At 44.7% G+C, this 27,169-nt stretch overlaps 2 protein-coding genes across 2 annotated transcripts in view; both read right to left on the bottom strand.

Moving 5' to 3' along the window:
• Window positions 1–4,919: 4,919 nt before the first annotated feature.
• Window positions 4,920–6,127, bottom strand: LOC119648124 (THO complex subunit 6). Its single transcript, XM_038049646.1, has 2 exons — window positions 5,893–6,127; window positions 4,920–5,836 (listed from the first exon to the last, which is right to left on the bottom strand). The coding sequence occupies exons 1-2, from the start codon at window positions 6,003–6,005 to the stop codon at window positions 4,936–4,938; spliced, it is 1,014 nt and encodes a 337-aa protein (XP_037905574.1). The 5' UTR covers window positions 6,006–6,127; the 3' UTR covers window positions 4,920–4,935.
• Window positions 6,128–12,864: 6,737 nt separating this feature from the next.
• Window positions 12,865–27,169, bottom strand: part of LOC119649719 — a 157,317-nt gene continuing 143,012 nt past the window's right edge. Inside the window, exons 2-3 of the mRNA XM_038052001.1 lie at window positions 17,693–17,977; window positions 12,865–14,478 (exon numbers count right to left, since the gene is read on the bottom strand). Coding sequence (XP_037907929.1) covers window positions 12,947–14,478; window positions 17,693–17,977 — 1,817 coding nt within the window. The 3' untranslated portion in view covers window positions 12,865–12,946. The remainder of the gene's footprint in view (window positions 14,479–17,692; window positions 17,978–27,169) is intronic.

Here is a 27,169-nt window from a genome sequence, read left to right as displayed (position 1 = left end):
TTCCGTTTAGGAAAGTGAGTAGTTCTCTCCCTTCTTTGGTGTTTCGTGTTGCTCGATGACGCCCGTTGAGATCCCCGGCGAGAAAAGTCGGTTTGTCCTCGTTGAGTAGCAGTTGAAGGTCCTCTGGAAAACTATCCGCTGATGGTGGTCGATAGGCTGATATAATTTTTACATCAGCTGGTCCTATCCTTGCCTCGATGACTGTAGTTTTCATTCCTGTGATGGGTGGTGTTTCCAGGCGGTGATGCTCGATGTTTCTCTTGATGATGACTGCGGTTCCTCCTCCACGGCCAGTAAGTCGGTCGTTTCTGTATATTTCGTAGTTGGGTATTTTAAGTGGGTCTGTTGGTTTGAGGAACGTTTCTTGGATGAGTAGTATGTCTACTTCTGCCTCGTAAAGGAATTCTTTCAATTCTCCTTTTTCCTGGTACGGAATTTGTATTCCACGAGAGAATGTTAAGCTTAATGCTTTCCATGCTAATTCTTGGTTGGGTTGCCTAGAGGGATCTGCGAGTTAAACAGATTTTGAATCATTTTTGTTATCATTGACTCCATCATATTTTGGATCTGTGTTTGCATGCTGCTCAGCACTTAATCCATTTGTACGGGCTTCGGGTTCGCTGTGGAAGAGGGAGTTTTTGATGTTATCGCGTTTTTTCCTGTCGGCTTGTTGGTTGGTTGGGATAAATTAAATTTTGCCATCTTGGCGAAGGTTTTCTTTATGTTCTTGGGATTTTTTGGACATCCGCCGTAGCTGGCTGGATATTCCTCCTTGCAGTCGGTGGAGGTTGCCTTCTGCTCCTGTTTCCGTTCGCATTTTGTGTAATGATGCGATCCCCCGCATTTTACACAACGTGCTCCGGCGAAGCAGTTGTTCGCAGAATGCCCAAACTGCTGGCAGTTATGGTACTGCGATTGCGATGTTCTCGGTTTTTGTGACTCGATTTGCACAATCAGGTGGCAAATCGATTTCACGTTGTAGATGCCGGTTTCATTTTTCGGCATTAAAACTTTCAATAACCTGGAGGGTCCGTTTTTCATTTTGATGAAAAAGCACTCGATTGTGTGGGAGCCCTGGTTCTCGAGGTCTTCTTTTACATCCTCGGACGCTATTCCCTCGAGCCCCCGGATTATTATATTAATATTCTTCTCTTCTGGGAGAAGATTACATATGGAATTGGATTCCATTTTCTCTGAAAAACTTCGTGAGCTTCCGGTGGTCGCTCGGCTGCTCTGAAGTTATCCTTACTCCTAGCCTGAAGGATATTGATTTTCCTCTTTCTTAGCTACTTTTTTATCGCGGGCCATTTTGACGGCTACCGTAGAATTACGAATGAATATGGGCGGCAGAGTCGGCACTGGTTTCGGTGGCGGCAGAGGTGGAAAGTCCACATCTCCCTCCTCTTCGGAGGCGGTATTCTCCGTGTTGTCGCTGGACATCTCCTCTTCCGATGAGGAGTTACTCTCAGAGTCCGACACTTGTGGGCTCTCGATCCGTATTCTCTTGCCGTTTTCCTTCTTCTCATGGTTTTGCAGGTCGAGCGACTCCTGCAAACTCTTGATGAGGACTGTCAGACCCTCGTTTTACTTCCTCTGTTCTTCGATTTCTTTTTTAGCAGCGGCTAGCTGCTTCGTGATTTCATCCAGATTTCGCTGCAAGCTGGCGATCAAACTATTTTCTTTGGTTTGGTCCGATAATAATCGGACCTCTGGGGCTTTCTGGACACTTGTCTCCATTTCAAATTCTTTTCCCGGCTGAAAATCTCTTCTCTCTCGTCGCCCGGCTGCTCTCTCGACATCCAGGATTAGGTATAGCAGATTAATGGTCAGTTAAGCTTTCATGGCTAAAAATCACATTCTACTTTTTAAATGGGTTTTCTCGAAACTGCATGTTGAAAATCGGCAGCCACCATAGCCCAAAATCTATCCAACGAAATTCTTTGAAATTTTCAGGACTTATTGAGAATATATTTCTACGGTCCGCAAACTAGGATAATTGCGATTCATTCAGTAGTTTTTTTTCTAGTCATTGAAGAAGCCGTGAAAAAACAACAAAATTCACAAAAAAAAAAAGGTTAACACCCCACCAAAAATTTAGCTTTTAATATTTTTTAATAATCCTAGTTTGCGGACTGTAGTTAAGTCTCTACATTAAAATGCCGTTTACTTTTTTTCTCTAAGATGATCGCAGCGTCTTCTAGCGTGGCAGCAGAAAAACACCTTTTTTTGGAGATGCGTGTATAAATTGAACTGTATTTTAATAACGAATTATGTGATCAGGCAGGAAAAATTACTATGCACGCTCACGATATTAGTAAATCTATGGTGAAAAATCCACATCTGCATCCTTCTCCAATTCTGCACAAAAAAATTTCTAAAAAATGCCAAAAAAAAACGGCCTTCACACGGGATGACCACCAAGTATGTCATTGTTAAAGTGTTAGGGCATTCTTTCAACCAGAAAAAAACAAAAGATGGTTTTTTGTTTTTTAATTTCTACAGTGGCCTAATCCTTTAAGTTTGATGGCCACACTTCTTTGAAGCAGAACTGAATCACGGGCGAAACTTTACTTTGAATTGCTTTATTAGCCTTCTATCCATCCCCGCAGTTGTTTGTTACAAACAAATACTCATTTGAAGGTGACGAAACAGGGTAGGACCTTAAAGGGGTCATCTCGTGTGAAGGCCGTTTTTTTGCTTTTTTTTGAAAAATTATTTTGGAGGACTGGATAAAGATAGAAACGTGATTTTTTCGTCATATGTTTATTGATATCTCTAGTATATGTGATAAATTCAGCTTGATATTGTAGCTAGTTTTTGGAATACGTGTCAATTTATGCGCCCATCTCCAAAAAAAGGTGTTTTTCTGCTGCCACGCTGGAGGGCGCTGTGTGCATCTGAGCAAAAAGATCTAAACGGCATTTTAATGTGGACAATATTCCACGGTCCGCAAACTAGGATAATTAGAAAATATTAAAAGGTAAATTTTTGGTGGGCTCTTAAACTTAATTTTTTGGATTTTGGTGTTTTCTTACGGCTTTTTTTATGAATAAAAAAAAAACGACCAGCCCGATTGCAATTATCCTAGCTTGCGGACCGTAGAAATATGTATTAAAGAAATCGTGAAAATTTCAAAGAATTTGGTTGGATAGATTTTGAGCTATGGCGGCAGCTGATTTTCTAGATGCAGTTTCGAGAAAAACGCATTTGAAAATTTAACTGTGATTATCAACAGTAAAATTTTAACTCACCATCAATCTGCTATACCTGGTCGATAGAGAGCACTCTCCGTTTCTTCAAAAAGGTCTTGTAAGGCCGATTGTTGACCTCTGGTTTCAATTCTGGCTCTTTTAGCAAGGTCAGTCGATCGTCGTTCAGGCCGCCAAATTCGCGCTTCATTGCGGCGGTCGGCAAAAACCTGACATATGTGACCAACTTGACATCCCATTCTGACTAGGATTTTGAGAATGTCATTGAATCCTTCATTGAAAATAATTACAGCCAGAAAAGTAGCTATTTCTACGACCTTGGCCCCAGAATGAAGGTGTTTAGGAGCGAAAGTCCAGATCAATGCATTAATCACTCATTGTTATTCTGGGTCTCTGCTCCTAAACATCTGTTCAAGAGATCATCTCGTGACAAATCTTCGTAGATTGCTTTGATGACTGTTTGAACTTCTTCCGTCAAAGGTGCCTTCTCGTGGTGGAAACTATCCAGTTCTCCTTTAGCTTCCGCCTTGTGCCATTTGCACTAACTGTCCTCGCCTGCTGGACAATTTTGATGCTGAGGATTTTCGTCTGTAGAACATTTATGGAAGAAAGTTGCCCAAATTTCTTGCTTCATTCCTTCTACCGAATTTTGCGTGTCGACGAATAGCTAGCCCAACAAATGTAGTGAGGTCGTTAATAACCTTATCAGTAAGTTTTCCAGCCCCTTTTCCACCAATGCCTTTGTGATTCTTTTTTGCATTTCTAAACTACGTTCCCATTCTTTTCGCGACATGTCCTACGCATTTTTTACCACCACGTATATTTTATTATTTACAGAAATTTGCAGAAATACCGCAGAAAACGACAGCAAAATCCAATATACAATATACAAAACTCGACGCTATTGGAACACCCATGTTCATGCTTGCTAAAAGTTTCTTTGCTGATGTTGATGCGAAGTCCTTTTTCTTCTCTGATAAGTATCGATTCCCATGAAATACTCGTTTTTTAGTGCGAGCATGACGTTGAACGTTAAAGTGATCTCCCTTCGTACGATCCATTTAAAAAAATCACTGAACACACAAACAGCACAATACTTTCGACAAAATATAACTGAGTATAGCTTGAAAGTCTTTCAGTGCTCACTCTAGACTGGATTATCCTTTTTATTGCAGACAGCAAATAAGTTTAAACAATTGATTGGTTTTCCATCTTTTTATATTTATACCTGTGTTGGAATTTATAAGGCTCAGGTAAAAAACTAACAGGTAAAAAAGGATTCGATGCTCTTTCTCATCGAGTACTCTAGCTGCGGCTGCAAACTCCTTACCTGTTTAACCCTGTAATTTCTGAACGACTCGGAATATCCGAAAATTCCTTTGCCCAAATATTCTCCACTATATATAGATACAATTCCTGCAAAAAACAAAAATTCGATTTCTCCAACCCGACACACGGGATGACCCCCTTAAGCTGACTTAAAACCATTTTGGTATGAATCGAAGCAGAACTAGAATATTTGATCCTTTTAGATCCGCAGATCTACAGAGCTCATTCCGCCCAACGCGAACAACAAGACTTACATTTTACTTTGCTTGCTTTTGTTAGTAGCTCCCCTAGAATTTCCTAACAAAACTGACGAATCTTCTCATCTGAAAATTCGCATTCGAATGAAACTTCTACAAAGGGTAAGAAGCAGAAACACATGGCTACATCGGAAATACATTTAATCCTTCTTACTACTGTACAATTTAACAATCAAATCTCTATAATTGAAATTAGTGTAAATATCCAAAAAGTTACTGGCACCCCCCACTGACATGAGTTTGATCGGTTCATTTTGAAGGACGACACTGTACGCCGAAGCTCCCGAGATCGGAACTTCCGCCACCACTTCCGCATTAAAGCTGTACTGATGCAAGAAGGGATGTTCCCCTGCAATTACAATCAAATCGTCGAGAAACTCAGAGCAATGGACCTTCTCGGGGAACGGCAGGATATTTGTGCACTCCAACGACCGGAGATGCCACATCGACGCTCTGGGTCCTCCGCCACAAATGAGCCAGTCGTTTGTAACAGAAACCGTCCCTTGCCATTTCCCAAACTCAGGACGTGCCAAATCAGCGTTTGTGTGGGGTTCCAGCCGGCCAACTTGTTTGCACTCTCTAATATCCCAAAATACGATGGTACCGTCTTCAGATGCGGAATACAAATTGTTCTCCAAGCCAGTAACGCAGTGGATGTAGTCCTTGTGCCCCGAAAACGTCCGAACCATTCGGCCGTCCTCTAAGGAAATTTGATAGACAGCGTGGTCCCCGCAGCCGGCGAACAAGTTATCGGAGGCCTTATCCACCCACATAAAGTTGACATCAGCCGCTTCTATCGATTCCGGGGCGGACGGTATTTTCACTTCCCAAGACTTCTTGCCGATCTGCTGCTTATCCTCGTTCCAGACGTATCCCGCGATCGAGCCAACAGTGCCGACAATGAGGAAGCCGCGATGAAATTTTAGACTGTTCACTGCAGCTTTGGAGTCTACCGTGAAAATTAATGTGGGCTCCAGTGGGGATTTGTTGGGTAACTCCTTGGCGTCGTATTCAACGTTGTTAGCTTCCAGGCGTTCCAAGCTAAGGAAAAATCACTATTTAGCAGCGAATTATAAAAAGATATGTTGGGAACTAACCTTAAGATAAAAATGTCACCAAAGTTGTTTCCAACAAACAGGAAATTCCCACATTCTGACAACGTTTGTGATAGGACCGTGTTGTAAAGAAGTTTTCTACTACTGAAACCCATTTTTATATGTATCACTTCCGGAAATATCGAGTTTAATAGAACAGCATCAGCAGCTAGACTGGGAAATGTTTATCAACAAGAAGCCGGCTCCGGCTATGGCAAATGTCAAAGTTACAAATACACTATTTTTAGTGAATGCACGAACCAATTATTAATGCTGGACTCTACCGTCAAAGTGTAGAAGAAACTAACCGGAAGTGTGAACTTTTATTGATTTTATTAATTCAAAGGAAAATAACAATTTTTTAATTTTTCATATGCTCCGATTCTAGACACATTATACTATAAACTTGAAATACGGTGCGCAAGCCCATATAAACTATGTAAATTGGTTAATGTTCAGTTGTGCTTTTAGAAAACCTACTACCGGTATACCTCGACTTATCACACTTTGACTTATAACACTCGAAAAATTAAGGAGATACTTCGAGTCAACACGTTTTTGCTTCGACTTATCACACAATTTTTAGCACGATGTGCATACATATTGTTAATTCTAGACACTTTCATTGTCGGAGTTCGTCCGCTTAGATAAAAGTGAATTGGAGGCATCGTGCATAATATGTTCAAGTTAAAATATTTCTTCTAATTACTGGCGCCGTTTGGGCATATGTATTGAATGTAGCTCTGAATGTTCACACAAGTGGTCGGTGTTTTCGATTATTAAAAGTATTTGAGAGGTGTGAATGTGTTTTATTGATTCCTTGTTTTCTGGATCTTTAGTTACGTATTAACATATTTGTTGGAAGGGAGGGGCTTGGTGCACGTGAACAAACTCCGATGATTGTGAACAAAAGGAACCATCTGAACAAATTATTTTGGTTTATTTTGGTTGGTTTGCAAGTTTGCATGAAAACGGAAGAACATTAGAAGATTATTCTTGGATAAACATTGAGAGCGAGTTAGGTAATTACACTTTCAGATACCGCTGGAATAGAATCCGTGGCTTGTAGGCAATCTGTTTAAATAAAGCCTGAAAGTATCGGAGGTTGCATATATTGAAATCCATCCAACTATGTACATAAATTTCTGACAAGTAAGTAAAAGAAGTGTCGTAAGTTTTAATTCAATTTTGATAGTAGAACTCAAGACCAAAGGACGCCTAATACGATACTGGTTGGTTTCGAGTAAGAAATGAACGACTAAAACTTGGTAAGAAACTTTCTTTTTACACGGACCTTCACATCTTAAGCGACAAAATTGTTTTAACAGACAAATAATCAAAAACCCACATAGCAGTCTGGATAAAGAATACTAAAAAGAAGAGGCAGAGGCAAGTTGTTAATTTAAAAACAAAAATGGATAGACCAGTAGCTTACTCCAAACTACAATTCTATTTTATAATGTATATATATTTCCGGAGCAACTCTCCCCCTTTATCAGTACAAAGCTACCCTTAGAGTAGCTTCGGCGGAGAGCACAAAGAATCATAGTAATAGGTAAGTAAACAGAGGCAACTATGACGTTTCTCCTCGTACCCTTTAACCTGTTATTGTGATTTGACCGCAACAAGGCCCTGGCAACAGAATTGTCTCAGCATAGTGCCTCTACCAATTCTGACATCAAAACTCATAAAAAAAGTCAAGCGACGACGACTTTGCGGTTTCTTACCAGGGCAGAGGCAAATCGTCAGACGCTGCCTCACCTCTGCCCTGGGAGCAGCGTGACCGTAGCGGCTCGCAGATGTTGAATGCTCCTTTATATAATTCGCTTCTGCCCTGGTAAGAAACCGTAAAGTCGTCGTCGCTTGACTTTTTTTAAAAGTTTGGGTGCAAGCCCTAAGCGAGGGGTCCGTGGACCAGAAAAGAGGGAGTAAGTTGCTCCCCAGTTGGTCCGGTCCTGCATTAAGTTGATGCGGACTTAGGACCCCCTTCATTCTCAAAACGAATATCAAAACTCAGCCCCTCGGTCTCGAGGATCTTTCATCGCAGAAGATCCTAGTCCCATTGATTGATCCAATACCACAGATTCTGTTAAAATGAACCCATGGCTCTTGAACCAGAAATGTATAAAGACAGTCCTGCAACTTTGCCAGCTTTGCCGCTAGTAGATAGGAAGAAGTTTGGCATGCTGCAGGTTGATTTGACAAACTCTTATGTTTGTAGCCATAAGTGTAGTCTAATATGAAAACGGCCACTAACTGAAAAGTTTGCTGCGTGCAGTGTGGATTTCACCGGGGTTACCAGCTTGTCCTCACCTTCCGCCGGAAGTTCTGCTTTCTTTCGTCCGATTTTTTTGCATATCGCCACGCTTGGTGGTGTAGCAATGTTCACGTCCTCATTCCCAAGAAGCTTCGCCTTCTTTCGCAGTGCCCTCCATTGTCGTCGGCTAGAAGCCCTCCCAGGGCCTGTAGTGCCTTCTCCTTTGTGGCTGAAGTTTCCTTCTGCCGAGCCTTCCTCTCCCGTATTTTAGAAGCGGTAGGCAACAGTATCACAGACAGGCCGGCAATAATCTGATTTCCAGTTCGTCTCATTAAGGGAGTTGCTGTACTATCCTTTTTGGCTGATCGCGCCGTAGACATCGGGTGTAGGTTTTCCACTGAAGTGGAGAGCCTGTCTTCCACAGATTTTTCCGTGGGGAAACATGAATCCGTGCCTGGGCCACGACCTGATCTCTCAAAGTCGCGGGTGGATTCGAAGTCTGTGACTTCTTACCACTTGGAGAGTTATAATCGTTTGTTTCCATTTCCATTCCGTTCGGACACCCTCAGTGTAATAGTAAACTACCACAAGCCACTCCATATTGACCCTGGACAACAAAAATAAATTTAGCTCCGCTATTTGGAAGTAAATTAAAGATTTGGTGAGGCTGCTCGTGTGTCAACTATCGGAGACAATTTTCTGGTATGGTATGAACAAGTATATCTTATATCAGAGTGAAGATATCGAATGGCTCGGCTCTAGGTCGCCCGCTCTCGAGTGTAATGCAAAATGGGACTCTTGTGCTCCTCGGCCCGTAATTATTAGCTTTGTAGTTGACTCAGTCATAGTCATCATCACAGAACATCCGCGGATGTTGAATTTACTCAAAGAAGATATTAAGGAGCCGGAATCCTGCTGGGTAGTTAGATATGCCTCACGTCAATTGTAAAACTACAGAAGAAACTATTGCAATGGGTGGAAGAGAGAGACAGCCTCAAAGAGAACCTAAAGGCAACCTGATTACTTGGTACGGCGAGTTTGCTGTGGTTACTATAAACGGGCGAATTTGCCAATTCCCACCCTATCTAGTTCCAAAAGAAAAAATATACGAGGGAAAAAGCAGCTATGAACTGCTGACTCTAATGGTCAAATATCCTTAAAGAAAAACAAGCGCATTGCGTTAGGTATTCCAAGAAAAACGATCCTTAATAATTTTGAAGGGTAGGGGAGGTGGCTGCGATAAGATATACATTTAAAACAATGCATACTTGAAGTGGCTGATACCTTAACATCAGCTTGAATAAACCGCGCTTTGGATAGCGTCTGGTCTGGTCTGGTCCTGTAACGCTGCTTCCTTCAAACATGGCAAGCATAGCAATAATTCAAAGGTCCGAATAGCTTAGAATAGTTTCCTATTCCAAACTAGCACAAAACCAGACAACGACAGTCACTGGGGTTTATTCAAATAAAAAACTTTCATGATATTTCAGCTACGCTCAAGTTTGACCAGTTCAAAAACTCGTCCGTGAGGTCTTCCTTTTAGAAGCTAAAACCCTTTCACAAACGACACAATAAATCTGATTAAAGTCACTTCCTTAACCACGACAACACAAAAGTACATTGATAGTATCCATAATGTGGCTGGCTTGGATGCCAGATCTGTTAGGATACCTCGGTACCATTCACTAAGAACTTAGTGTATGTTTGAATCCAGGGGTCATTCAAATCATGTTTGCAGGCCTTGCCTTTCCTCGTTAACCATATTTTTTGTACGCTCCTCGCATTCGTTTTAGAACACACAGCAATTCCTATCATGGTCCGCCTCAAGTGCTTACAGCTGAAAACAATGTCTTTCCCTCGGAAAATTCCCAGGACGTGTATAGAGCTTTCATCACATTCCCCACAAAACTTGCAGGCTGTGTCCGTAGATATCCCTAGCTTCCCTAGGTGAGAGTTTAGCCGACAGTGACCAGTGAGAATTCCCACTATGATTCGGAGGTTATTTTGGGTGAGGTTTAAGCAATCCTTTGTGCGCATGGCTTCGTCTCCCCCAATAAGCACCTTAAACTGCTCCATTCCTCGTAGGTCTGCCCAGTATAGTTCCCTCAACCTTCCTCTTCATTTATTAGTGTCGTAGCCATGAAATTGTCGCCGATTCCGCACAAGGGTCCTGGCCCGTGTAAAGGCATCCCTGCTCCCTTTTTGGCTAGTTCGTCCGATGTCTCGTTGCCTTCCAACCCAACATAGCCTAGAACCCAAAGTACTCACACCTTGTTGGACGAGCCGAGTATATTCAGTCTCTTAAGGGATTCCCATACCAGTTTAGAGTTCACCTGGTTGAACCTAAGTGCCTTGATCGCAGCTTGGCTGTCGGTGAAAACAGCAACGTTCTGCCACCTGTAGTTCTTTTGGAGATGAAAGGAGAGACATTTGTCTATGGCGTATATTTACGCCTAGAATATGCTAGTGTTCCCACCCATCGGCTCCAAGTATATTTTCCTTGGACGAATAACACCGGCACCCACTCCCTCTGCTGTGAGGGATCCGTCAGTGTACCAAATAATCAGTTGCTGGTTTAATCCATATGTCCCAGCCACGCTCTCCCAGTTTGACTTGTTACTCCGACGTGTATCAAACTTCTTATAAAAGTGAAACCTCGTTGTCATGTTATCCCTTGGTATCAGTAATTCGGGATAACGCCTAGAAAGCCTCACTGATACTCCCGGCCATCCTGAATATTGCCCTCCTTGCCTGCATCTGTATGTGCAGATGGAGAGGGGTTAATCCCAGAAAGACCTCCAGGGATGCCCCATTGCATCACCGATACACACACAAGCCAGTCTTTGGAGTTTGTGTAACTCCCTGACTTGTGTGCTGAGTTCGGTTCTTTCTGCTCAGGTTACCGCTCCACAGGTAATCATTGGCCTTATTATTGCAGTATATATCCAAAGTAGTATCTTCGGGCTACAGTTCCATTTTTTTCCTGCTACGGACCTACAAGTCATCAGAGCCCTCGTGGCTTTCCGACAAGTGTTTCCGACATGTGTCTTCCAAAGTAATTTTTGGTCTAGCGTGATTCCCAAATATTTGACCTCTGTTTCTCGTTTCACCTCCATATCATGCAATGTTATGGCTTTCAGGTGATCCAGCTTACGCCTCCTAGTGAATGGTACTATGGTGGTTTTGGTTGGGTTGATCCGCAGTCCCACCTTCCTGCACCAGGCACTAGTAACCCTTAATCCAGTTTGGATTCTATCACATAGGGTATCTTCATATTTGCCTCTACAGATTAAAACAATGTCGTCCGCGTAGCCCTGGACTTGTATTCCAGTATTAGTTAACACGTCCAGGAGTTCATCCACTACCATGCTCCACATAAGCGGCGATAGTACCCCGCCCTGTGGACAACCTTAAGTAGTGTTTATGACAATAGAATTTGTACCTATTGGTACTTCTATTTGCCTGCTTTTTAGCATTTTGCCCATCCAGAATGCCAGGGTGTTTCCCACTCCTTTGATACTCAGGGTATCTTGTATAACTGTGTGCGATGTGTTGGCGAATGTTCGTTCTACATCCAAAAACGCACACAGTGCTACTTCTTTTGTTTCTATGGCACCCCGTAGTATACCCGCCAGCTGATACAGAGCAGTTTCAGTTGACCATCCTGCCCGGTAAATTTGTTGACAGTGATGTAGGGGATTACGCTTCAGAACGTTAGTTCCAATACCGTTTTACCGTTACCGTTTAGAGTACGAACGATGTTAGGCAAATCGGTCTGAAAGATTTAGGGTGAAAAAGATCCTTTTTACCCGCTTCCGGAATAAAGATCACTTTAGCCCGTTTCCAAGCCCTTGGGTATATATCCCAGCGCTATGCTCCCCCTTACCACCCTCAAAGGAGACTCTAATATGAATCCTTGGCCTCTCTGCATTAGTGCTGGGAAAACGCCATCTACTCCGGGTGATTTCAGTGGTTTAAAAGTTCCCACTGCCCACCTTAGCCTTGTTTCTGAGCATAGTGCTAATTTCCAGTTTACCTCTCCCCTTTTATTCGTTGCTGGGGTGTCAGGCAGAATGTTGTCGCCTGCCATCGTGGGGAAGGACCCCGGGAAATGAGTTCTGAGAAGCAGGTGTACTCTGTCCTCCTCGTTCTCGGTAAATGTCCCACATTCCTTCTTCAAGCAGACAGAGGATATTGCCCCATTTTTGGCTACAACCTTGTAAAGTCTGGTTGCTTCTGTGATCTGTTCGATCCCTCCATAGAATTCCCTGAAGCTGTTCCGTTTTGCTTCCCTGATCGCGTTGCTATACGCAGTCCTCTGTCCGTCCCCGGTTTGTTTTGCCCGGCTGAACAGTTTTCGTGCTTCTGTTCTCATTCTGGCCAGGTTCCCGTTCTACCATGGTACATCCCTTGATAACTTAACTGTCTTAGCTTTCCATATATTTACTCGTAGTCACCTCTAACTTTAATTTTTGACCTAGGTTTTTTCGGAAACATATGCATCTATATTTATACTTTTGCTCTGACTTTGAATCCAATTTTATCCGTCAGATTCTCGTCCCATTAAGTCATTAGGAGGTCTAAATCCTAGTTCGCTTTGTACTAAAAAGTCATCTAAGTTTAGATCTGTGGAGAAATCCTGCAATCGAAGGGGATGGTTGTCTTTAATGAAGTGGAATAATTCCAGAACAATAAAACCAACTCTCGACCATCTAATACTTTAATAAATAAAATATTCTTAGTTTACACATTTTAAATACGACATTTTGGTAGAAAACACTTAAAGCTACAACATCTCATCTAAAGAAATCCATGTCCTGCTACTTCGGCCGGAATAAATCCTTTCTGACCTTCATTCTTCTTAACATAGAACCACTGCTTCCTGTCCTTTGTCTCCCTGCACTCCAGCAACGTAACAATTTCACCTTTTTGAACGACAATACTTCCGTTACAATAGTCATCCGTAATAGCAACCAAAGTTTGACGAAGACTCCTACATTTTGATCCTCCATTCGCTGTCTGCTGCTGAGCAATCCTGGCTCTATGCTGAAGGACAACGTACTCATCATTGTTACACTTTGTGGAAGTGTAAGTCTGAGTTGGTTTGAGTTGGGCAAATGACTTCTCTGCTAAGCGGGGTTGACTTGCAGCCCGCAAGTACAGTTTATCCACATGATGTTCACCGTAAGTTTTCACTGGAGTTTTACGCAATCGCGGTGTCCTTGCACCTTCTGAGCGAGTTCCACCTCGTAACCGGATCTCTTTCTCGCTGTCAGTCATGTTGCCGCAAGGGCGCGGGAACACATCGCCTGTATTCTCCCAACAAGGAGTTGGTCTTGAGGTTGGAGTGGTTCGGATAGCGGGTGGAAGTATCCCCAGAGGCAGGCAGGAAGCATAGCCTACGTATCCTTCTTCAGCGTGTGGAGTTTGAACATAAAGCCAATTCTGATTTTTGAATACAGCGTTCACAACCATGCCTAAGGGGAGTGGTATCTCGATTTGGTATCCTCCAGGACGCGTTTGGTATAAGGTGCTTGACGATGACAGGACTACAGGAATATTTCCTGGCGAGGAAAGTGAACATTTCGACAAAAATTCGTCCACATTGCGAATTTCATAGCCGAACTTTTGAACACGATTTCGATCACGCCTTTTACGATGGCGGTGACGTCGCTGGTTTCCTTCGCTCGCCGCTATCAGACTAGGTTCCGAGTAAGTTCCTTTCAAAGATTTCAATTCGTCGATATTTTCTGACTTCCTTTGTTGTACAGTTGTGTATCTAAGTTTGCTTATTCGTCGATCCTCCGTTGCAAATTGGTTGTGCTTCTGTGGTGTGCAGACAAAAAGCAGTTCTTTGGATGGTTCCCTCTTCTCTTGATACTCCTGCAAGTTGTGATTTCCAACAAACTTTTCATTGAATAGTTTCTCGTCCTTAGCTTTACTTTTAACTTTTTTGTTGTCGACATTTGACTTGTCTCCTGTGGTTTCATTTGAGTTCGATTGTTGCTGTTGCTCGCGTAGTACCCAAGTTAAAGAGATGCGTGGCCTACGTAGGCTTAAGTTTTGACCCATTGCCTGATCCGAAGAGCTGCTGGCTAAACATCTTTCTTTTTCTCCCTGACCAGGAGACTGTTGGTTGTTATTGGATACAGGACTAGCATGATCGTTATGGTTAATTCGAGAAAATGTATCGCAAACTTCGTCGATTTCGGCATATTCAACGGACGATAGGGAGAGTGAACGTCCTAGGGAATTACGTTGTAGGTGGTCTTCATATTGTTGTGATGGTAAGATTAGAGAACAAGCATGGAGGAGATCAGGGCAGTAAACACCTGGAAATAGATTAACAATAAAGTGAAATTAGGGATGTGCATTTATCAAAATTGTTCTAAACGAGGAATTAAATTGGCTTAGGCTAGCAAACTATTTACACAACTTCATGTTCTTATTTATGCCCAAGTACCCAATGTCTAAATTGTCTCACAGAAAACTGATCCCTACATATAGTTAAACCAAGCCTAGATTTACTGTTAGAGCAGTTCAGGTTCTCATCCTAGGGTTTGCAGTGCCCCCTAAGTCAAAAGCAAGGAAGTAATGAGAGTATAAGTGTCCTTTCTCAACAAAGTACACCAGTTTCTATTAGAACTCAGAGGGTGCAGAAATACTTCTCATATTATTTAACAGCGGCGTGATTTCCATTGATGAACATTGATATAAAGATCCAAACCCTTTTTTTCCTGCGTTCTAGGGAGGCTACCTCGCAGTTACTGTTCCATTTATAGCACTCCAAATTGCGGTGGACCTCAGCATCTCCCCCACGAAATTAAAATGGGTCCGATAACTGCGTTGAAGGCGTGGTTTAACAATCCTCTTTCATTCGCGAATATCGGACAATGGAACATAACATGCTCCGGGTCCTCGGGTGTAGTGGCGCATTCGGGACAGTCTGGGGACCCATTCGATTCGAAACGATGCAAGTACTTCCTATATCCAACGTGTCCCGTAACGGACTGCGTGATCCATCTCTCAGTGTATGCGTCCAGTCCACCTCCTGTACAACTCCTTCCTAGTAGCCTTTCAGAAGCTCGCAGTCGCTTCGGCCGGATTCGGCTTCCTTTTCCAGTAGAGACAATGTGCCTCATTTACTAGAAGATCCAAGGGAAACCTCCCCGCGATGACCCACACTGCCTCACCAGATACCGTCCTATATGCACCGCACACTGTTAGCGCATTTGGCCGGCATGCCGAACTTACCCTTCCCTGGTTCACTGTGTTATCCAGTGCGCACGCCCATACAGGAGCCGCGTATAGCAGGATGGATTTCACCACACCTGCGATAAGCAGCCGGTGACTATATTTTGGCCTTTCCGCACGCATAGTCCAGGTGCCCCTTGAAGCTCCACTTGGCATCGACCGTTACCTCCAGGTATCTAATGACCTCGTGATTACCGACCCGGATTTTGACAGTGTTGTTTTTTCTGCCATTGGTAAAAAGGACCACCTCCGTCTAACCTTCCGTCAGGTTCAGTTTCACCATTTGGCGTGAATGGTTTCGTTTGCATACAGTTCCACGTTCTGGTCGTGCTTCGCAACTACTACCACTGCCAGGTCGTTTACAAAACCAATCAATTTTGCCTCCTTTGGCACGCGAAGGCCGAGCACTCCGTCGTACATTATGTTCCGCAGCAGGCACCCCTGTACAGAACCTTGGGGAACACCTGCTGTTACAATATATTCTTTCGGCTCGGTGTCCGTCTCGTACCAAAGAAGAACTAAGGCCACCTAGTTTAGGCATGGCACCCTTAATCCAACCCGAGTTAGCCAAGTTAAAGGCATTCCTGGCATTCAGCGTCATCACCGCGCACCACTCATCAGCAGTCGATACCTTCCGGGCCAGGTCTAGTTCTAGGACCGTTGCAATGGTATCTTCTGTGGATCGGGCTCTGCGAAATCCATACTGTAGCTCCGATCGACCACCCGCTTGCTCGACGAACGGAAGCAGCCTATTGCATATCACCCTCTCCAACATCCTCTCCATAGTGTCTAAAAGACAGATAGGGCGATATGAAGAGGGTATGCCAGGTGGTTTTCGGGGCTTCGGTAGCAGAACCAATTTTAGCTGCCTATTTCAGTGCTTTGTTCGGAATCCCATTCAAACCCGAAGCCTTATTATCCCCAATTCGTCCACAGAGCTCCCACAGTGCCTCCTCGATAACGCCTGGGATTGTAAAGACGTCCTGTTGCACCGTTGGTTAAGGTCCACTTTCTTCCTGTTGTGAGAAAAGAATTGCGATTATTTTGAATAAGAGTCGCGGGCAGGTTACTTGGAGTGATGTTTGCCCACGAATCACTCGTAGACTGCTTATAGCTCGAGTGCTGAGTTCTGCTTTACGTAGCACCAATTTGGTCAACTGCATTGCATACCGCATGCAATGCTCAAAAGATGCGCGCGATGTATAGAAAGACCGCCTTAAGGGTGTGCTGTGGTTATAGAACCATCTCGGACGACGGTGCCTATGGCGTAGTCGGAATGGTGCCGATCGACATTTTGGCCAATGAGATGGCACATATCTATGATGGATCCGATTCTTTCTCTAATCGGCAGATGGAAAACGCCGAAAGGGAGGAATCCTTAAGCAGGTGGCAGCAACGGTGGGAACAGGCGAGAAAGGGTCGATGGACCCACAGACTGATTCCCAGTATCAAGGTGTGGATGCAGAGAAGGCATGGTGAGATAAACTATAATCTCATACAGTGGCGGTTACCGTAAATACCTCTATAGGTTTAAACTGGACAACTCGCCCAACTGTCCCAGCTGCGACGGTATTCCGGAGAACCCGGACCATGTTTTCTTTATTGTCCTAGATTCGCTGAGGAAAGGCAGAGTCTAGAGGAGACATTGGGAGGAACAGTAGCATCGGAATATATAATTGGAAAAATGATTGCATGCCAGGAGAGCTGGAATGCAGTGAACGATATGGTAGAGCAGATTCAGTGCAGATTATGAGAGGCAGAAAAGGCGAGAAAAGCGCGGTTGCGATTGCAATCGATGGGCGAAGGGAGAGGCTAGAGCCATGTCCACCCCGTGACGAAATACGTTGTGGTGGTTCCGCGGGGAAAAGGACAGGAGTTAGGGGGTGGTTTTAGTTGTTAAAAATCCCACAGGCTGGAACATGTGCACCAGTGTCTTTGGAAGATTTCCGCCTCCGATGGACAGACAGGCAGACAGGCTTTAAACCGATTTTAATAAGGTTTTGTTTTACATAAATTCCATATGGATGAGGATGATTCAGCAAATCTGATAGAAAAAGAATAGGTAGCAGACTTTGTTTCAGATCGGGTAATGGGGTAAGCCAACATGTAAAACAACTGTCAGAGGTATCAAATTGGTGGAGCTCGAGGCAAAACCGGCCTGGAATTTCTTGCGACAGCAGCTTAGACCGGACCCCCGCTGATGATAATGATATTCTAAAGATACTAGCAGCGAATAACCGCACCATTAAATGGGAATCAACTTACATTTTCATTGTTATTCAAAATACTAACCTCTTAGATTCGATCTAGATAATCTATCTCCGGTGCTACTTTCATCTGAATCGCTGGTATCATTATCTTGATAGCCTCGGTGTAGATTTGGAGATGGGTATCTTGCAGAATACGATGGTGGTGGCGACGCTGGAATATTTTGATTTTGTCCTATGTGATTGTTGATTATTCTTCGATTTTCGACGACTGGAGCATCCACCAAATTCCCACAACTTCTTGCTTTGGACCTGACTTTATTCGACTCCTGAGATTGTGATGCGCTAGTGGCGTCAGATTGTTGCTTTGCTGCAAGTTACAAGATAAAGCAACTTTATTATAAGGAAATATAGGCTTCTATTAAAAATTAAGGAAAGGAAAATTTTATAATTCTAACAGAATTTATTCAAAATCGGCCTTTTTTAAAAGAGGCCCCTTTTCGAATTTCCGATTAAAGACATCTGCATGCTGGTCATATGTGGTTGATTATGTTGAAATTTTATTCAGCATAATATGAAAAATAATTTTAGTAAAAAGATGAAAATTGTCAGAACCACAGCGAGAAATAAGAACCTGCACCTGCTTCAAGTCGAGAAGTTCCTCGCTGAAGGGGCTGAAATACGAGCAAAGCTTATAAAGGAAGAGAACTGTTAAAATCCTCTCGAATGAACAGAAGGTATTTCAACTCGAAGAATTTTAGGGCTGTTTTAAAGCCATAAAGATTATTTTTCCTTATTCCTTATTTTAGTGGTCTTGAGATCGCATCCACTTTATGACGGACTAGACCAATTCGAAGGAAGTTTTTCTTCGCAGCCGAAATCCGTTACAAGGTGCTATTTGCCTCAGAAACACGATGTAAGTGTGAATTATATTCTGGTCAAAGACCGCCTTGTTTCAGCGTAAGTTTGGCCCAAGCAAATGGTACTTTATGCATTTTAGGGACCCTGAGTCTTCATCCACTTGCTAACGGACCAAAATAATTGGAGGGAAGATTCTCTCACTTTTTATGGTCCACGGACTCTTCTTTCGAAGACAAAATCCAATTTTAGAAAGAAGTTTCTTTTCAATTGGTAATTCACACAGTGTCCAAAAGACAAATTAGTCTGATGCAGGAAATATCCCCTCGAACATGCACGCTTTGAACAACTCAGCGAACATGTCGAGTCTGGATGTCACGGCAAGTTTAAGGGCCCTATTCGGCACGCCATCCAGACCCGGAGCTTTGTTATCCTATTCTAGCGTAGATCTCTAGCAGCGTTGACTGCCGGTATTGCCGTCACATTCCGAGGTCGCTGGAAAGTCTGTGCCCTCCTCTTGCTGGGACGCGTTACACGCTTTGAGGATGCATTGGGCCGTATGAATAGCTCTTTCCGTAGAGGCGCCTGCTCTATAAGGTTGGTTTAACCACACCTCCATGAAGGTCTGCTCATCCAGAGCTTTAGCAGACTAGCCTGAGATCTTCCTCGGTTTCTGGCATGATGGTCTTTTGCCCGGTGACTTCACCCATACTCCAAATAAGATTGCCTGATGATCACTGAGGGTGTAGTCCTTGTTGACGCACCACGACATACCACGTGTCAGTGCAGGGCTGACAAAAGTTAGGTCTATGATTGAGGCAGACCCCCCTCTATGAAAGGTGTTTATGTAACCTTCGTTGGCCAGAATTATATCCAACTGTGCAAAAGCGTTTAATAGACTGCGGCCCTCTTGCATTTCTCTCTCTGCTACCCCACTCACGGGTCCAAGCATTGAAGTCACCAGAAGTCACCCTTGGACTACGACCCCTTGCGTCGAGAACAAGACTGTCAAGCATTTCCTCGAATTCGAATAGTGTCAGACTTGGTGAAGCAGTACATATATATCCCGTTTATTTTCGCCCACACAAAGCCGCTATATATCTGACTTCTAGTACAATGTATAGCTTGTCGACAGCATGCCCACTGGTGGAACGGCGCCCCATTCGAACCTGTAACCCATACGCCACCGTGATGGTTTCTACAGGGTTCGCTAATGATGGCAATTTCGTCTGTCTGTCTGCCTGTCACACGCATTTTCTCGGAGACGGTTATAGCGATTGACATTGGTGGAAAGGTAGGAACTGTGAATGCTCACGTATACAGTGAGTTACATCTTTTTACGTCAAACTTAAAGGGACGGGGGGGGGGAGGCCCCATACATTCAAAGTGGGGTGTACATTTTTTTTTTTCACCAAATGTAGTCATGTGGGGTATCAAATGAAAGATCTCGGTTAGTGCTTCCCGACGCTAGTCTTAGTTATGACATTTATTGGAAAGGTTGGGGGCGGGGGTGATCATTTCTTTAACTGACCCATTCTCAGAAAATACCCAACCGAAAAATCTAAAAAAATCAAGAGGCTACTACTATATAATTCCTAAGCCCCGAAATAGCCTCCATACCGATATCTGTTAAAATAAAGTTAATGATAGTATATTCCTATAATGTTTAGTAATTGGCCGCTGAACCCCCCTACCAAGTTTGGTGCAAATCGCACTATTACTAACAAAGTTATAACAAGTCAAAGTTGTCACTTCTTTGCAAATTCAAGACTTTGTCAATATCACCCGAAAGTGGATACCCTTACATAATATATGCATATAGTACGTGATACATACTGATAGGACAAATGCACATTCAAATGTCTTTATGAAAGAAATACACAAAACCTTTTATACCTGAAGCGTCCAGCTTCCGGTTTCCGGACTGTTTTTTTATATACAAACTTATTTTTCCAAATGGACTACATATCAAACTTCGCTTTCTAATGAAGTGTCGATGAATACTATATAAAATTGATGAACCTCCATTGTGCGCTGGTGGGAAAACATTTCATGAATTGAAGTGGTAATTCCCAAAACTCAGTGGTGTCATGCCAAATAATGTTTAGAACCAGCGAATAGTGTGGATGTGCTAACATGGTGATATGTATGACCATAATAACAAAAAAATGTCTATAAAAAAAAAATTGGAGCTCAGTCGGAACCAATAAAGCATATGAGATAAAAATGGCCTGAATATGAAGTTGCCCCCGCTACTATCACTAAAGTCCAAAGGATTTCACTTATTTTCAGATCATGAAGAAAATCCAGGGGAGGAACTTGAAAGAGAACCGCTTAATGAAAAAAGGAATGCACGAGGGAGGGAAATCAATTATTTCTCTTGCAATAGCGTTTTATATCCTTTTGAAAGGTTTAAGTTTGATTTTTCTTGAGTTGACATTGTTGTCAGGCAATGACTAAGCAAAGGATGCCGCAGTACTCACGCTAGCATCATCTCAAGGCTCTGGGATAAGAGTTCATATTCGCAAGCATTGTCCGAAACAGTTCTTTGCTTGGAAATAAGGGGTAGAATGTAGAAAAAGGAAGAAAAAAAACATTTAGGTTTTTTTCAGAGAACGGCAAAAATCTATGTATGAATGATTCAAATATGTATAAACAAATTGTTTGTGCATATCTTATAATATATGTATGGCTAGATATTTTTATACGGTTGGATTTTTATAAACAAAGCAGGCAATTATCGTCATTTTTGCAAAGTGCAGGATGTTATTTAGTAAATCTACCTCCCATTTCGGTGAAACCAAAAGACTTACGTAAAATTTACATTTCATAATTCATTCCAGGAACCTATTACCTCGAATTTATACATATAGAGCGTGCACGATGTAAGGGTCAAGGGAGTAAAACCTAACCTTGATATTACTTTCATAGGGCATTAAAAAATGAACGTGACGATGTCAATCCTTTTACGCTATAGTTCTCTAAAGAATGTTTCATTTTGTACCGCTTTCTCAGCTCTAGCTAGATCTAGACAATTACAGAGGAGATGGATTTATATTTTTTAGATATTTCTCATCACAGCTACGTCCCACCTCTCGCAAGAGAAAAAGGTGTGTTCAGCGTCATCGGCCACTCTATTGCAGAACACACAATCAGGAGATCGCGCCTTCCCAACCTTGTGCAGGTAAGACTGAAAACCTCCATGCCCACTTAGAAGTTGGGTAAGGAAGTAATCAATCTCACCGTGCATGGATCTAATTTGTCGATGAGCCGCGCAGTCCACCTGCCCCTTGGCTCATTTTGCCAAGAAAGTTGCCACTCGTTAAGGGTGCGTTGACGTTCTTCACGGGCAACCACTTCTCTTAAGTTTTCGCTCTTACGGCGGTAGATAGCTTTGCGCTCCTTGGCAAGGAGGGCAACGGGGATCACTCCCGCAATCACAATCACAGCCGGTTCGGAGACCGTGCGATAAGCAAACGCCACTCGCAAAGCTCCCCGCCTCTGCACTTGAGCGAGGCGTTTACGATGCACCTCCTTGTCAAGGGCATCAGCCCATACCTCCGCACCATAGAGAAGGACGGACTGCGTTGCTCCCATGAGGAGACGTCTCCTAGTTGATATAGGGCCGCCGACATTCGCCATTAGCCGACTCAAGGCCGCGACTCCTGCTGCAGCCCTGTCCGCTGCTGCTTTGATTTGCTCGAAGAAGCTCATCTTCGAGTCGAGCATTAAACCAAGGTATTTAATCACTGGTTTTGACTCTATAGTCAACTCGCCGATCGATATGGGACGCAAGGTCGGGATTCTCCTTCTGGTCAGGATGACTACTTCGGTTTTTTCCAGCGCAAGGTTGAAACCATGAGCAGTCATCCATCCGCTTACCCGTCGCATCAATATGCCAAGTCTGCTTTGCGCCTGTTCAACAGTGCGTCCGGCAACAAGTGCCGCAACGTCGTCTGCATAACCGACCAGGCGCGACTCTTCGGGCATATCGAGTCTCAGCAGACTATCGTAGGAAGCGTTCCAGAGGTTCGGTCCTAGGATGGATCCTTGTGCTACTCCCGACTTAATTTCCATCCTCCTTTGGGCCTCTAGCGTTCAAAGAGTAGGGGGCGGTCTTTCAGATAATCCTTCAATATCCGCAAGAGATAGCTTGGCACGTGAAAGGAGTTCTCTAGTGTGCCTAGCATATTTGTCCATCTTACGGAATTGAAGGCATTTCTGACATCAAGCGTTATGAGGAGCACTATCCGTCGAGATCGGCGGCTGAGTGCCCCGGCTCGATTAAACGCATCTACGACCTCCATAACAGCATCCACTGTAGATTTCCCTGTTCTAAACCTGAACTGCCTTGCGGATAAGTCCCCGGCAGCACGGATCGCTTCAGCGAGTCTACCCCTGATGAGCTTCTCGAGCACTTTTCCGGCCGTGTCAAGCATACACAGCGGTCGGTATGCAGACGGGAGCTCCGGGTCTCTTTTACCCTTACTAATCAACGCGAGTCTGGCCACTTTCCAGCGACAAGGAAAAATGCCCTCCTTCAAGCACGCGTTGAACGCTTCGAGCAGCAATTCTGGCCGTTGGCGGAACACCAGTTTGTAAACTTCCGCCGGGATGCCATCAGGACCTAGCGCCTTCCTGTTTTTCATAGTGACAACCGCTTCTTCGAGTTCTCCCATTGTGAAAAGGGGGCAATCGAAGACGCTTTCCGTACAGGGTGTCTGGGGAACAATGCCCGCACTATGCGGTCCATCTGGTCGGTGCTCAATATGCAGGGCTTCCGCAGAGCCCCGATTTTCCGAGTGACAAGCTTATAGCCAAGCCCCCACGGGTCATCATTCACCTCATTAACAAGCTTTTGCCAGCCGCGAGCTTTGCTTTTATTTATAGCGCTGCGGAGTCTCCTTTTTGCTGATCTATATTGTGCCTTTATGGCACATGCCTCCTCGTTGGCATACAAACGTTGTGCCAAACGGCGGAGCTTATGACACTCCTTCCGTAGGTCGGCAATTTCCGCCGTCCACCAGTACATAGAAGGCTTGTCGCGCCTGGGACCTCTCCGGGGCATGGAAGCCTCACACGCCGTCATTATCAGGTTCATCATTGAATTTACGACGGTGTCAGCTGCGACACCACCACCCCCCGGAGTGCCCCCCAGCGCGGCCCTACCTGCTCCAAGAGCTTCGACGAACCTTCCGATGTTCACCTTCGCGACATTCCAAACGCAGGGGGAACGTCATGTTGGTGCTCGCCGGCAAGTATCGTCAAACACTTCGAACGCAATGTACTGATGATCACTTGCCGAGAAGTCTTCTAGGACTCGCCACCCGTCCACCGATGATGCCAGAGATTCCGACGCAAAAGTGATGTCGGGAATGCTTCCTTCACAACCTGGGCGCCGAAACGTTGGCGTGGATCCGGTGTTTAAAATTACGAGCCCGGTTCTCGCCGCCATTTCCAGAATCCGTTTCCCTCTGGAGTCTGATTAAGGCATGCCCCATTCAAGAGCCCTGGCATTAAAATCACCGCCAACCAGGATTTGTCCCTCCGTGCTCGAAACGGCGTCCTCCAGAGCATGAAGCCGGCGCCGAAAGTCCGGAATCGCCTCATTCGGCGTCAGGTAAACGCTAAAAAACGTTATGCCTAAACACCGGATCCAGACAAATCCGTCCCCCCGGCCTTCGGCAAGAACACGAAGTCAAACGTCGTCCCGAACCCAGATGGCAGCGGTGCCCGATAAGTCGAGATACCATGAGGACGGGTCCTTGTTTCGGTATTGCTCGCTAATCAGCACTAGATCAGCATTTACTTCCGCAGCGAACTGTACCAGCAACTGGTGAGCGGTTGCACTCCGGTGCATGTTATTTGCAAAATGCGGATCATGGCTTTCGCACCCTAGCCCTCTCCAATTCCGCCCTGAAGATTGGACACCATCCCGAGCCCGCAGTGTGTGCGACGCTTTCGCCAGACGCGCCACGATCCCTGCAGAGAACACAACTCTCGCTTTCCTTGCAAGTCTTCGCTTGATGACCCGCTTGGCCGCATCTCCGGCATGCTGTCCTCCTGTCCGGACCCTTGCAAGCTGCTGACGTGTGTCCATAGTCCAGACACCTGTAGCACTTGGTGGGGACTATCCGTATTCGTACCCTGCATACTACCCATCCGATTTTGATTCTCCCGCTGTTAAGGAGTTTCCTCGCATATTGCTCGGGGACATCCACCACGGCAAGTTTTTGGCCTCGAGCATTTACAGAGGTAATACCTACCCGGGCATTGGTTACCTCTGGACATTCACGCTTTAGCGCCTCCTCTACTTCGACCTTTTCTGTGAGGCAGTCAAGATCCCGTATATCTAGAGAGCACATGGGTTCTAGGCTGAAAACAAGAGCCTTCTCCCCCAATAGCCCCTTGACCGCATCGCAGAACGTGCTCTTGCTGGTCGTCTTTGGGCCCAGTTCGACGAGAACTCCACCACTCCTCGTTTTCCGTATCGAAGACACCTCTGCTCCGTTCTCCTCGGGTTTCATCCTGTAGCGGATTTCACTAAGGACTTCCGCAAATGTCTTGCCTTCCGTCGGCTTAATGAGCAGAGCCGACGGTCTAGTCCTTCTTCGTTTCCTCGTTTTTTCCGCTACTGGCTTTGGGTTGGCAGTCTCCTTGTTTTTGGACAGACGTGTCTCAGGCGACGGAGTCCGTTGTTTCTTTTTATCCTTTTTCGCCTTCTTTTTTTGTGCCTTGGAGACTACTTCGACAAAGTCTCCTTCAGGCACGTCGTCCTCTTTCCGCTTTTTCCCCTGTTCACTTTGCAGAGGGCTATCTGCAGTCCGTTTGACGCAAGCCGCATTCTCAGCGGGGAGTGCGACTGTTTCTGCTCTACAATCGTCTTCCGCTGCTCTCCACGTGCGTCTATAAAGGGAAATGCGATCCAGTAGTTCCTCCAGTTCCATCAGCCCGTTTTTGACGCCTTTGCTGACGTTTCTCTGAAGGAACGTTGCTGACCGCATACGTTTCACCACTGCTGCGCACTTTCTGATGAGCCTTTCCTCTTCGGCTCTAGCGAGGACAGTCGAATGCACTTCCACTCGCCTCCACTTCCACTAGCGTTTCTCACTGAGCTTACTTCCAAAACAGGGGCACTGCAAGGTAATGGAGTTGCCACCTCCGCACGGTCAGTCGCGCCACTTGATGAGGCTTCCTCTTTATTTGGGCGCCCCGGTGTCTCATCGGGTATATCAGCCCTCATTGCCTCTTTCACTGATCGCTGCGGTGAACGACGCATTTTTGTGCTCCGCCCAAACGCACCCAGCTCTTCCTCCTTGTCTGTTGTTTCGTCGTTTTTTTTTATAATTTTCAGAATATTCTCCATGAAAAAGGTACCAGCGCATCGTGTGCAAGGGAGCGGGCCGCAATAGCCAAGAACGGGTATACCCTCGGGGACACAGCCCCTACCCCAGTTCCCTGAGGCCTGACCTACGCTTAGCCGATCCCGGAATTCACGGACGGATCAGCGCTCGCTCGGGGCAACGCGGTCTACTAACACCGGTTCAATGCACACTTCCCGACCAGGGTCCCGAAGGGGCTGGCTCCTGATACACGTCGCAACTACCACCTTGGCAGAGCCACGCTCACATCACCCCGTCGACGCCGACAGAGAGTTGTCGACGGCTCCGGAGACTCCCAGTGTGTCCCGACGTGTACCGGTCATTCGCGGTTCGCTCTTCACCGAGAAGCTTTCTCGAGGCTACTACCTAGGACGCAGGTATGCTGCCAGTTAGGGGGCAGAACTACTTACTCGGGCACCTCGGGGACGTCACACCCCGTATCGTAAGCGACCTGTTTAAAAATCGCTAACGACCCCTGAGGAATAGAACAATAGCTGAGGATAGGACAAACTGCGGCTCTGTATATTATTAGAACTATTTTTGGGTTTACAGGTGTATTTTCTCCAGCATTCGTTTCACTCCTGTACCGTGCCCTTAAAATATAGTCGACGATTATTAGTCTGAGTACCGGAAAGATAGCGCAGATCTGTTGTGTCCCACTGTTCACTGTCGTAATTAAAAGAGAGCTTCCAAGATCTTGTTGGATTATCTTGATTCTTGGCAGATAGTACGCACTACCTAAAGCACTTCTTCAGCCCTATTCTCTTTACAACCTACTGGATCGCTTTGGTGCTAAGACCATTGAATGCTCTTTTTATGTCGAGAAAGGTAGCTAAGGTGTATCGTTTATGATGAAAACAACATAAACGTAAATGTGCAATTATATTAATTGCTTGTGAAAAGTAGTCCTCACGTATTTTTCTATGTAATAAACGTGGTGAAGGTTGAAAAAAGCCAATCTTTCCATAACCATCCTTAGATGAATCTCTAGGCCTCGATCTAGGTTTTCAGCGTAACGGAAATAAGACTGGTCGAACAGAAATCCTTCAAATCGATATGGCCACGTCTGTCCGTCTTCGATATAAAAATTGCCTTAAGCGTCTCCAGATGTGTGTTACGTGCCCGCGAGATTCAGTAAAACTTTACAAGCCACCGACACTATTTGATGCTTCTGCATAACAGTGGGTATTATCCCGTCTTCTTTTTACTTTCTAGCCTTTCAGTCTAGATCTAATTCGCAATTTTTTTTCAGTCGTAGCATTAGAAACCGATCTGAAAAGGGACTGGATAACATCTGACCGGCATTCTCGTTCGTAGCTCCC

This window comes from Hermetia illucens, chromosome 2 (assembly GCF_905115235.1).
Source record: "Hermetia illucens chromosome 2, iHerIll2.2.curated.20191125, whole genome shotgun sequence".
Taxonomy (NCBI): domain Eukaryota; kingdom Metazoa; phylum Arthropoda; class Insecta; order Diptera; family Stratiomyidae; genus Hermetia; species Hermetia illucens.
This window is presented reverse-complemented; position numbering and strand designations above follow the sequence as displayed.